This window comes from Leiobunum rupestre, chromosome 5, assembly GCF_980474605.1.
Source record: "Leiobunum rupestre chromosome 5, qqLeiRupe1.1.hap1, whole genome shotgun sequence".
NCBI lineage: Eukaryota > Metazoa > Arthropoda > Arachnida > Opiliones > Sclerosomatidae > Leiobunum > Leiobunum rupestre.
This window is the reverse complement of record NC_143388.1, coordinates 3,564,857-3,578,277: the sequence shown is the minus strand read 5'-3', so window position 1 is coordinate 3,578,277 and position 13,421 is coordinate 3,564,857. Positions and strand designations below refer to the sequence as shown.

Below are 13,421 nucleotides of genomic sequence, written 5' to 3'. Positions count from 1 at the left end.
AATTTTATAATTTTCGCGAGTTAATTTAAAACCCAGTCATCACGGTTTCGATTCTCTTCATACTCCCTTATGGCATGAGCCAATAAAAGCAGGGACATGACTCTCTTATAACTACGCGGCCAATAAGATAAACAAATGAGCTGGTGGTGCCCCCCACTGTTAAATTTTTAAAATAAGGAAAACGTCAGACCTGAAACAAGTCACGTGAGGTCTTTTTGAATGGCTTCTGGAAAATGAGACCAAGGCTTCGTTGTCTTTTGTAAATTATAATTCGCATCTTTTTTATTAAAGAATAATAATTAAAAATTATTATTACAATGTAAATACCTTATTTTATGCGGACACCTAATATTTTGTATTAGTTCAGGTATTTGTTTTAAAATTAAGAATTAAAATCCCCAACCATATTCTCGTCAAACAGTATTAATGTTGTAAGTCGGAAAATTTTCCGCTGAAAATTTTCTGCTCGGAAACTTTTCCGGAAAATTTTGGGAATTTTCTGCAAAAAAATAATTTCCGATTGTCACTCGAAAATCTGCCTCAACAACCCCTTGTGGCCCCGTCCAAAATGTTCCTCTGTACTCTCGAGCCACGCTTAAGTTTGTGCGAATAGTCCTTATTTAAGGTATTTGGCAAATACCAAATACGTCGGTTTTTGGGAACAATCTGTCGTATCGAATTTCGAAAATCACTAAATAATAGGCCGATAAAAATATTTCGCCTAAGTTCTTCTCTTTCACTAACTACAAGAGGATTTGGGAAAGAGGGTAGAAAGGGGAAGTAAGTCTGTGACGTATGTTCAATAGCAGCGCCATCTATGTACAGATATCAAAACTATAAAAAACGTTAAAAACAAAATTCGTCTGCTGCAGTATTTTTGTGGGGAACATAAGCCGTAGCAAGAATCGCGGCCTTACACGAACGTTTCTTATGACTGAAAAAAAATCGTCGAAGTTGGCCGTAAATTCCGACCAATCAGAAAAATCATCTTTTTCGCGGGTTTACGCGGATTTCCCTTTGGAGTTACTTACTTTATTATTTCAATACGCGCAAAACACCAAATACTCCCGGATTTATGAATTCTCAATTTTAGAAGACGCTACACACAAGAAGTGGCTAGAAAACCGCAGCGCTACGTAAAACTATTTCGGTCACGAATTTACAAACGTCAAGATAATTTTAAAATTTCAATTTTGTTTGCTTCGTCAGAATCGTCATTCGCCACTCGTGACTCGGGTTTGTGTAGTGTATTGAATTGCGGCTTGGTGGGCCCTGAGGATTAAATGCCCAGCTGACCAAATGGGTGCCATTCGACGGCTCCTGGTAGTGTCGATAATCGAACATTTAAAACCTAAATACAAATTAATACACAAATTAACCCAAGGTTATTGCTAGATAATCGATTTATTCCGGGGGCATAGCCAGGAATTGGTTTCGGGAGGGGCACACATTGAAAAAAATAAAACAAAACAAAAAAATTGTATATAGAACAATAGGTTTCGGGGGGGGCACGTGCCCCTGTGCCCTTCCCTGGCTACGCCACTGAATTTATCCACCATAGAATCTAAGGTCAAATAGAAGAATTAATAAGCAGTAGATCCATCTTTCTGTAATCGAAAGTGCTTATCTATTCGCTTTAGCTAATTCACGAAAATAATTTATAAACCCGAGATGAAACGATAAGTAGCATAATGCATAGATAACACGCTTCCGTTTTCACTTGAAGCTAGTTATTTAAGGATGGTTTGTCTCACCAATCACAACATAAATCATTTATGAGGCTTAATACTAAAAACGACTCCTAATTGTTTGTAGTCTTTGAAACTGCCAGTTAACAATGCACGGAACTAATTTTCATTGTATTCCAATTTACATAAACATAGCAGCTGTCAGCACTTTAGTAAGCGTCGGCTCAATGATGTAAGTAACGGTCCCACGGAACAATTAGCGGCCGTTCAATAGATTTAAAGAAATCACAATGGGCCACAAAACCAGTTTCAAGGGTGGGCTAAGGACATTAGTTCCGCAACTGCCTGTGATAATGGATAAACGTATTTGAATTTACAAAAGATCAGTATCGATGTAGAGCAAGTAACGAGAAACATATAGCTATCGTGTGCAATGCATTAAAAATAATAAAGCTGGCGTGACAGTACGGGTTATTCTTAATTAATGTGTACATCACAAACGTCAATGAAACCCGATAACTATCAGAGTTGTCACTCCAGCGGCTCAAAAATGTCACCCATCTAATACGATAAAATCATATGGGGTCAATTGTAAACGAACCATGGCATGTCCTATAATGTCTCATTAAAACCTTACCGACGAAAAATATATAGATTTCGTGAATTTATTTCGATTCTATTGAAAATTTAAACGTTATAAGACTGAAAAAAATGACCTGGTTGTGCTATTTGAAACTCTGTATTTATTTATATACCACGCCAAATATAATGACGATAAATAACAAATAATATTTATTTATAAAAATATGTCATAGTCTCTTTAAATACGGTTACGTTAAAATAAATTGCCGCATCAGGCAGTGGCGCTTTAATTGACATCCAGGATCTTCGGCTTGAGCTTCAAAAGGGTCCTTAGAAGTAAGACCTTCCTTTCTACAATCCTCTCAGGCCCTCCTCTTTAAGCAAGTTCCCGGATCTCTAGTTTTAAACCTTATAGTTTTTGCGCCTAAAGACTGTGCAAAGAGTTTAAAAAACTGATTTATGGCCTCACGAATTTTAATCACGTTAATACTTGCATACATTTTTCACACTATTGCGATGTCGCTAGAATCAAATAAGAATAATGATAGTACGAATTTTAGTTTGAAAAATGAATGTTGCTATAGAAAGAACTAAAGCTTTATACTTCGAAGCTTTCACATAACTCATTCACTGAAAATTTCTTCGTTCGACGGTTTTCGAAGCACCTTTACGTGATTTTTTAACGATTGAAGATATTTCAGACCATTTCGGCTAAAGTAGTATGAAACATTTTTTACTATACCATCTATAAAACCGAATGGTGTTCAGGAAAATGTTTGATTTACAACTTCATTTTTTTGACGGATGATATTTTTAACTTTGAAATGTTTGAACGAATAAACTAGATACGTTTTATAGTTTTAAGACTTTCAACTTGTGAAGGCTACTCGACTTTTTTGTAGGAATTCGATTACTTCGCGAAAAAGTCTAGTGAAGGTAAATTCCTTCTTCAAAGGCAGTCCGTGAAGCGAAGATGCCCAACTCTGGGTAGTCGGCTGGGTTTTCCTTTCCATTCACGTGATTCCATTGTTGGGGTTTTGTTAAAGCTTGTATGTCTCGGACCCGATTACTCACAAAAGGTTTAAATTATTTTTCCGATGAATTTATCCACCCTAAAACAATAGTGGAATCCGTGAACATTAGTATGTCATATTTTTTATCGGTGAAATTGTTCCGATATATATCACTCGTTAATCTTGCGCCTAGAAGCGCCCCCATTTATTCCAGTCGTGGTAGACTGACCTCGGTGACTTCTTTTTCTTGTATTGGCGCGACACGCGTTTTTGACGCCACGATCGCCGTTCCGATAGTTCCAATTTCACTCGTGTAGCGAAGGTATACGACCGCCGCGAAACTCTTTTCGCTCGCGTCACAGAAGCACACTAATTCCCGTTTAATTATTTTCCCAGAGGTTTCGTCCAAATAGCAGTGAGGTACCTTGATATTTTTCAACACTGGAAGCTCCCTACACCATTGCGTGAATTTCGAAATCGTGTTTTCCGGTAGGACGTCATCCCATGAGAGCTTCTTCTCCTTCCAGAGTTCTTGAAAAAGTAATATACCTCGGATTGTAAAAGGCGCTATGAGGCCCATTGGGTCGTAGATTTTGGCTACGGTTTGTAATATTCCTCGTTTAGTATTCAGCCCCTGATTTTCCGTAATTGACGAAGTGTTAATACACAGCGTGTCTGGCTCTGTCTCCCAATGTAATCCTAAAACCTTGACTTCCGGTTTGTTTTCCCCTTGATGAACACCGTCATCCACCCAGGCTATTCTTAATTCTCCTGAATTGGTTTGAAACTTTCGAAGATTCATCTTCGGCTTTTAAATATATCTCGTGACTGTAGGGACAATTTTCTTGCTTCTTCTACAGTGTTTCCACCTCCAAGAAGGTCGTCTACGTATTTCCGGTTCCTAATCATATTGCAAGCATCTGGGTATTCATTCTCATTTATCTTTAAATGATAATCCACTGTCGCGTTCAGCAAGAATGGGGAACAATTGGCCCCGAAAGGGACTCTAGTCATCCGATAAGTATCAAAGTCTTTTTCATTTTCTCCGGACTTCCATAGAAATCTAAAGGCATCTCGGTCTTTCGGATCCAATAAAATTTGCAGGAAAGCATTTTCCAAATCCGCGGTGAAAGCGACAGGATTTATCCGAAATCTAACCAAGAGGTTCAATAAATCGTGATTCATATTAGGTCCAGGATTTAGGCAATCATTTACAGATAGTTTCCCAAATGCGTGTGACGACGGGTCAAAAACTACTCTAACGCGTGTAGTTTCTACGTCCTTCCGAATTACCTCTTTGTGTGGTAAATAACTCGTCACGTTTTGAGAGATGACATCATTCGGTACGCGTTCTACGACTCCTTGGTCTATTTGCTCTTGAATTACTTCTCGATATTGTTCGTGCAATATTGTATTTCTTTCGAACCGTTTAAACAACTGTTCAGTTCGTTTTTTGGCAATTCCGTAATTGTCACCCAGCATTTCAATGTTTGACTTCCAGGGGAGAGTCACCTGATAACGGCCATCGACAACTTTTACAGTTTCCTCAAATTCTTTTAAAACCTCTACATCACCCTTATCGGGTACCATTTCTCGCTCTTTCACCCGTAGAGTTTCTAATTCCCAAAAAGCTCTGATATTCGAGAAGAGTTAATTTTCTACCGTGGCCATAGTCATCGAAATTGTCTCCTGAACGGCTGTTGATAGAATTAAAGTGGAAGAATTCCCTTGCAAAGTCCACCCAAACAGCGTTCTCATAGCTAAAAAAGCTGGGCTTAACCTTTTGGTTTCACGCTCAATGACTATAGTCCAATAATAATCGCTGCCTATTAGGAGACCAATTTTTTCATTTTCTAGACCCATTTCCCAACCTTGGTCAGCTAAATCTATTCCCTGTTTTTCTAATTTCGATTTAACCTCTCCTCCCGGTAACGATATAAATGCGCTACATATTTATGGCCTTACCAAAGCTTCTAACGTTATTAATTTACTCGGGTTCCTAATATTCTTCACTACCACCTAAACCCGGTTCGTTGTCACGAGTTGAACCTCTTTCATTCCAAAACTATGTAGAGTCAAAGTTTCCCTTCCTACTATCGGTAGGCCTAATTTCACCGAAATATCCTCCCTTATATATGAGCGGTGGCTTCCATTATCGAGTAAGCATCTAGCGTACAGACTGTGCTGAACCTTGTCCCCTTCAAATTTAGACAGTAAGACCCCTACCGTTTGCAAAAATATTTGTTCTTTCCCCCTTCTATGTTTACCCTCACTCGAAGATAAACAATTAGCCGTCTCTACTTGGGAATCATTTTTACTCCCCCCTTCGACTTTTTCGTCGACTTTGGTTTCACTTTTCTCTTTGAAGCTCTCCGTAGTATCTTTTTTCTCACAAAGTGCCACGTGATGCGATCCTCCGCACCCCCTACAAACCCAATCTTTTTATAACAATCTCTCGCTGTATGAGACTTTCCCAAACAAATAAAGCATATGCCTTTTTTTCGAACTATCGTTCGCCTATCCGCCACAGTATTTTTTCGACATTCTTCCGAATTATGATTATTTCGCCCACAAAATATGCAAAATTTCCTATTTTTCGTAAATGAAGCCAGAGCCGCAGCCGTCGGTACCGTTTCTCTATTATTCCTATATTCTCTGTCCCTTCCTTTTTCGTACTTTGACGAATCCTTTTGCCCAACCGTAGGATTACTATAAGCGGCTGCTTTTTCCCGACATTTTATCTCCCTTCCCAAGAATTTCATCATGTCAGCAATCTCCCAGTTTTCTTCCTCGTCTTCCCATTTTATATTAAATTCTAATCTAATTTCGGGGGGAATCAATCTCAACATTAATGGACAGAGAAGTGTTCCGTAACTATCCTGCCCAACTCCTAAACTTCTTGTTTGTACCTCTAACGTATCATAAAATTGTCTCAGACCTTCTATATCAGTGACTCTCCTTACTGGTTCCAATTTGCTGAGTATTTCCATGTGATCACGAATAATTTCTTTTTTATCCCCGAATCGTTTCTTGAGAATAGCTATTGCGCTCTCATAATTCTCGTTTGTACGAGCCAGACCCGATATTGCGGTAAGAGGCCTTCCAAATACGAGTGAAGGTACGTATACTTGTCGCCTGTTTTCATTTCCGTACTGTGGATCGCGGTATCGTAACTATTCCAAAAATCTTGCCATTTCGAGGGTGTTCCGTCCAATTTTTCCATTGAAAGCTTCGGTAATTTAACCGCCCGTTCCGATCTGTTATTTCCACCACCTCTCGCCTGTCTTTCTTGGTCCTTAACGTAGATTGTAACCTTCGCTTTTGCATCGGTTATCTTTTTATGGAAATTGATTTGATCCGCCATGGTAGCTCCGAGATCGTCCAATGCTGTTTCTTCCTCGACGCTTTCGTCGATTTTGAGTAGGTTTGTTTCGATAGCTGCGAGATGATCTTGTAATTGAGTTGTTTTCAACTCATCCACATATATTCTATTTAATTCCGTTTCCAGTTCCGCTATGCAGATGTCCGCTTGTTGCCGTGTCACATCTCGCATCACCAACAGACGTTGTAACGCCATTTTTACGAACGTTTCGATTTCAGACTTTTGTCTTTTTCACCTAACTACACACAACACTTCCTTATACGTATCTAAAAGTATCCCAGTTCCCGGGTTTCGGCACCATTAAATGTGTTGAGAAACGTAGAAATACTAAACCCAAAATTAATACTTATGTCGGGAAATAAACTTCGATTTAAAATTGGTTAAAATACAAAACGTTTATTGACAAAATGGAGCATACGTCTGTCCATCTCGACAGTCAAAAACCACACTAACCAAAAATACAACATATTATTTAGTCTTCTGTGCGACTATAAAATCAAAAAGGTTCTCGCGCCTAGAGTTGGGGGGTTAGAGTTCAAATTTCCAAAACCGGGGATAGCTATAAAAAATCAAAGGTCCGACGTCGGCGAAGCGATCCCGTTACAAGGTCCACAAAACAAAATACAAGTTTAAAGGAAAAATATAGCATAATGTTTATTTTTGGTTTTTTAATTTCCAACAGAATAATTCTAGAAATAGTCTGGTTTGGGATGTAATTCAACAGGTATTATTTAAATTAATTGTATAGTATATAGAACGAATTTAACCTGTTTTTTTTTAAGATGGCAATGATGTAAACAAGTCTTTGGAATTATCTCAGAGAGATATAACAACGTCATCTACACCCAAAACATCCATTGATTTAACAAGTAACTTTCTTATGAATGAAACACCAAAATAAATTAATTAAGGACAAATGTATTCTATTTTAGAGCTAGTTAATCATATATTTATTGATGATCATGATGGAAGTTTATCCTTTGATGGTAAAGGAGTCTTAAGGTGGATTTGTCAACTGTGTATTCATCAGCCAGAAAGGTTAAACTGGCCAATGGTTTTAACGGAAGGGATCTTCTTCCAATGGGTTAAAAACTGAAAACATTAATATCTTAATAATGGGAATATCATTTTTATAATTACATGTATTAATTACTTTCCTTAGTCAGTGATTCAATTTCAAAAGTTCCAGTGAACCAAACAGAACTTTCACTATGTGACCATTTTTAGGGTATTGTTTAAAATTATTGAGTATGTAGTATAAATAACTAATTAAATATATTTTTGTGAAAATGTAGATGACATTCAGGTAATGTCTAATAGAGAAATACCAATGACATCAACTCCTTTAAAAACATCCATTGATTTAACAAGTAACTTTCTTATTCATGAAAAACCCAACTATATTAAATAATAACAAATATATTGCATTTGAGGGCTAGTTAATCATGAAGAGAGTTCTTCATCCTATGATGGGTAAAGGAGTCTTAAGGATTCATTGACCATATATTCAACAGCCACGAAAATAAAACTGGCCATTGGATTAAATAGAAACGATCTTCTACCTTAAGGTAATAACACGAATATCAAACTAATTATAATATTACAATATTAGATATATATTAAAATCATTATTCCCTTTCCTTAGATTTCATTAAAAGTCTATCCATAATTATTTCTGTATAATTAATTTACATTTCATTGTATTAGGAATATAAGTCATGGATAAATTTAAATGACATGGAGCACCACCCAGCTTCACTTGTAGACTTTGTGAAGTGTTATTTAAAATGTAACAAGCTTCACAAAGACAAAGAGAACTGTAATGTCATTAAGATTAACATAATATAATAAGTATAATTGTTAATTAAATGTTTTGCATTTAGTCTTGAGAAAACCTGTACATCCACATTTTGGAGGTCGTCGGATTTTTTCCAGAAATGATAGAATCAAATAATTGAAGTTTTGCCGAAAAAAATAACCTTTTTATTTTTTTGGTGAGCTGGAATTAGTTTGGTTAATGGCTTTCCTTCTCAACCCTTTAGTTCTTTAAGGTTTTCTATCATTATCGCTTTATTTTTTTTAATTAAAAGATAAAATTTCGATTAACAACTTGTACAAGTCATAACAACTAGCAAATTATATCCTAGGCCTTGGTTATTTTACCTCTAGATTGGATAATATGCTTTAAGTATCATCTCCTCCAAGGTAAGCAAAATTTCCGTCAATGAAAATGGAACGAATTGACATTTAATAAATAAGAGCGCAATTCTTAACGAAACATTTAAACTCATTTTAGTCGAAATTTAGGAAGAAGAATGATAGAGGCGACGCGACGCTTACTTGACCCTCTCGTAACGCAAGGGATTCTGTGTAGTAATTAGCATCGCACAGCGCTCACCCACTTTTCTCCTCCAATTAACTTCTCTACTCCAAGGCTGATGTGGCCTACGGAACGTATTTTTGTGGAAATCGATGACGTACCCTACATGTTCTTCGTCTCTACCGATATCATATGTTACTCGGTCACGACACTGGTTATTTGCTATAAGGAAAGACTCCTCGACTTAACGAAAAGAAGTCAACAACAATGTGAAACCAGTAACAAAGAAGCCGACGAAGCGTACCACCTTAAGCAAAGCTGTTTTGTAGCCTGATGATGAGTAAAGTTATAACTCAAACTACGCTATTTGATCCCCATTACCGCCGATGGCAGTGACTATGATGGCATGAGTTGCATCACAATTTCTCGGCCACTCCAAATACCCACTTGGTTTTCCCGTTTACTAATAATCTCTAGCTCCGCCAGTATATTTATCAATCTGTCGCGCCTAAAGCTTAATGTCAGAAATCTGTATCTTCGTACTCCAGCGTGATCTCTGACACGAACCTCACCGATTTTTTCGATTCGGATTCTGCTAAAAGTTGTTTAAATTTACTCGTACGTCTTTCTTTGTTATTGGATATATCGCTCCAAAATTGCATTCTCGACTACTATCACCAACATGAAAACTCGCCTTAGCTCTCCGCAATCAACTTGAAGGCATCATGAAAAATGACGCCGCCGACCACAACAGCCCTCTATTCAGACTCTCCAAACAAGCTATCTTGGTTAGAAGTGTCATGCGGACCCAATTTTGGTATTTTTGAAGACGATCGTTCCCTGGATGACTGGCTCGTCTCTTTAGAAGATTAGTTCCTTCAACAACCGAATTCGTTTGAAACTATTCTAAATTGACTTAATGGCCTCTTACTTCACCTTTCAACTCCAACTCGCATCTCAACTATTCCAACTTGACTGTAACGTACTCCAACTCAAACTTACCTCACTCGACCCGAATCTATGATTTTACTTCCAACTTTATATATTTTTGCATTAACTTACCATTATATTCTTTAACTTATTACATATATAGTATTTATTTTATTGAAAATCAGAGAGTCTTTTATGTGGCTTAAAATAAGCCCTTTTAAATTGTCTTTATAAATATTTAATAAGATTTGACTTAATATTAATCAGCCCAAATTTTTTTTATAAAATACGCGAAAAAGTAGATTAGTCCATAATTAAAAGGGATAATATAGCTAAATCCTAAACAAATTTGAAGAAATTAAAAACTTACTACTAACTCGTACCCAATAGGTCTTCGAGCAAAAAATGCGAAACTCGGATCAAATAGATCTTCGAGTAATAAACTAAATTAAAATTAAATAAAATAGCCAGAAATTCCAACGGTAGACCGGTTTCGTTCTATTTGGAACTCATCAGTACCGTAGGGGAAATCTGGCTGGCGACTGTCAAATCTAAAGGTGATTTCCCGGGGGGACGTGGTCTGTGGCTCGGATTTCCCCTGGGGGGACGCGGTCTGGGGGCGCGTCGTGGTTAATTTAAAAATCAAATGAAAACATAGATTTAAGTGTTTTGCGCGGTTAATTGGAATTTGAAACATGGATTTGAGTGTTTTGACGTCATAGAATATTCGTTGTTAAAGTAAGGTAGAATGGAAATATTTTTAAACTTTATTTTAATATCATTGTAGTACTTAAATATGCTTGGCACTTGAACCTATATCACGAATATTTCTTAAAACGAATATACATCTGAACTCTACTTTTAACGCAACAAAATACAATTCAGATATTCAAATATTTAAAAAACTTAATTAAAAGAGACTTTAACCGGTTTTAAAATTCTTAATATATTTATTTAAAAAATCCAACGTTTAGGATGAACTGTTCCTCCTTCTTCAGGGATTTTTACAAGTCTGACAGTACAATGGTAAAACTTTGGGACGAAAAAATATTTATGCATACATATAGTGGAGGTTACTGTTCTTTAGCCGCGAGCGTTTTTTCCCGAAGGCGAGTCAACCCCCGTCGAAGTGTTATATGAGCAACGGGCTCGATATCTTCGTTCGCGCTCGAGGCTACTATTGTCGGAATGGGTGGATTCTGCGAGAGGAGGAATTGGTTTGTTGTGTGTGTGAGAGGGTGAGGACCATAAACACGTTTAAAAAGTGGAGAAAACGTGGATAAGTTAAAGGGACCATCGTCATGGTTTAAACATTGCGCAGATTTATTTTTTTAAATTTCGATGGATACGCGTACATTAAAATGAGTTTTATATAATTTTGGTCGAGCTAGTATGTCTATTGAGTCCCACCTAGCATTATGGCCCAAAAACACGAAGGTGTTCGCTAAGGGGAGAATTATTGTACGGGTTGTTTATATTTTTGTGCTCTTTAAGCCTTTGATGAAATGGGCGACGGCATTGCCCAATGTAATAATCACCACAATCACGGGAGATTTTATAAATGATGGCCTTGTCGAGGAGGGCAGTTGGTTCTTTGTTATTACATAATAAAGCTGACAATTTGGGCGGTGGGTGATAAATAGGATCGAGACCTACTGATTTAAGATTTTTGGCTATTTTTTGGAGAGAAACCATGATAAAAGGGGATACATGCTGGGATGAAAGAAGGAGGAACAGTTCCTCCTAAACGTTGGATTTTTTAAATAAATATATTAAGAATTTTAAAACCGTTTAAAGTCTCTTTTCACAATGTGTTTCTCTTCACTTCTAAAAATACTTAATTAAGTTAGTTTGTATGAAATACTTACTGATACCTAAAAGATGGACTTTAGAGTGGATAAGATTTGTAAATATCATTTCGAAACTAATAATTTTCACGCTTTATTTAAGTCAAGCAATTACATTTTTAAAAATGAAAGAAGTTAAACAATACAAATATTGTCATAAAGATATTATAAAAACACTAAAATTAAAATAAAATGAAAAACTCTTTATTCAACTTTAATACGTTACGCTATTTAAGAAACGTAATTTTAGAAAACAGACATAACGTAAAACCAATGTGATGAAAAAGTAGCAAAAATAATATTAAAACGACTTATATTTTCTTACACACGATTTTTCGGTACCACACAGCGATTTTGTAAGATTTCACAACGGCGCAATTATTAGGGTCACGGTGAAAATGACAATGTTTAGGAGCACTTCTACAAAGAATGGTAGATAATTTAGGACAGTCTAAATCCTCGACGTTCTTGACGTTAACTCCTATGAAATCCGATATAACTTTGGCCTTTACTAAACCTTTACAAAAAAAACGTGAACCCTTGTTCTTTTATAGAATTTGCGATGGCTCCTAGGCTGTTGTAGTCTTCCCGTCCGTCGTCCCAACGGAGATCGCAAATGTTCCAATACAACCATCTACACTGCCATTTATCTTCTTCCGTAAGACTGGAATATGGATATGGTGGTTTAAAGGTCCAGACGTTATGCTTCTCCGTTTCCGTATCGTAAATAGCTAACTCTTTAATTATCATTTCTCCATTCACACGGAAAAATTTTGCCTCGATAAAACATGTCCTTTTCATTTCTAGAAATAACATTGTTTTAAAAAAAACTTAGAACATGTAATTAAGACTTCGCTCTGAAAACACTGAAGCTTCCATCAGTCCAGTAACTTTACCATATGAAAATTTTTCATCAGGTCAATTGAACCCAAAAACATTTTCTACGTTATTAGTACTTTGCACAGCTATTCTGACTTGAACCGGGGTTTTTAATGCTTGTTGAATTGAATGGATAAATTATTTCAGCTTTTATATAAAGGATATCGGTTGGATAGAAAAAAATCTTATTCAAAAGCTGAAGTATATTTTATTGTTTAACACCATCACTTAAAAACCACTTTGCCCAAGTCTGATAAGCTGAGTTGTATAATTTTTCGATTCAATTATTGTAATTCTGAAAGAAGCTACAGTGTTTTCATAGTGAAATGTAAGGGAAGTTGGCTTTAAATATAGTGGAAAATTACCTTTGTTATTCTATGTTCACCCATTGAGTATGGTAGCAGATGAAAAAAAAAATTAATTAGCCAAACTAATACTGTTATATATGCAAATATTTCACTCAGAATCAAAATTATTGACTCCCAAAAAATATTTAGCTATTTTATTATTAACATACAGAGCTAGTCAGACTTAGGGAAGCGTGTTTTAAGATAAGTTAAAAATGAATTTGGGGAAAAAAACTGCTTGAGTTTTTAATTTTACGTTACAGAGTGGCTCCCATTTAATGTGATGATTCTGAGTGAAAAAATTTCAAAATTCAAAGTTATTGGATTGCATGAAACTTTAGTGTTTTCAGGGTGAAATTTAAGGGAAGTTGCCGTTAAATATAGTTGAAAATTACCTTATTAAGTCGGTGTTCACCTATTGAAAATGTCAGGA

General features: G+C 36.3%; 1 protein-coding gene across 1 annotated transcript; it reads right to left on the bottom strand.

The window, feature by feature from the left end:
* Positions 1-4,081: 4,081 nt before the first annotated feature.
* Positions 4,082-4,873, bottom strand: LOC149943359 (uncharacterized). The gene has a single exon (XM_090176051.1). It carries the CDS (start codon positions 4,871-4,873, stop codon positions 4,082-4,084), a length of 792 nt encoding a protein of 263 aa, XP_090032177.1.
* Positions 4,874-13,421: the final 8,548 nt, after the last annotated feature.

What these genes read in the sequence shown, in the direction of transcription:
- LOC149943359 (XM_090176051.1), bottom strand. Translation starts at nt 4,873, where the DNA reads ATGGTACCCGATAAGGGTGATGTAGAGGTTTTAAAAGAATTTGAGGAA.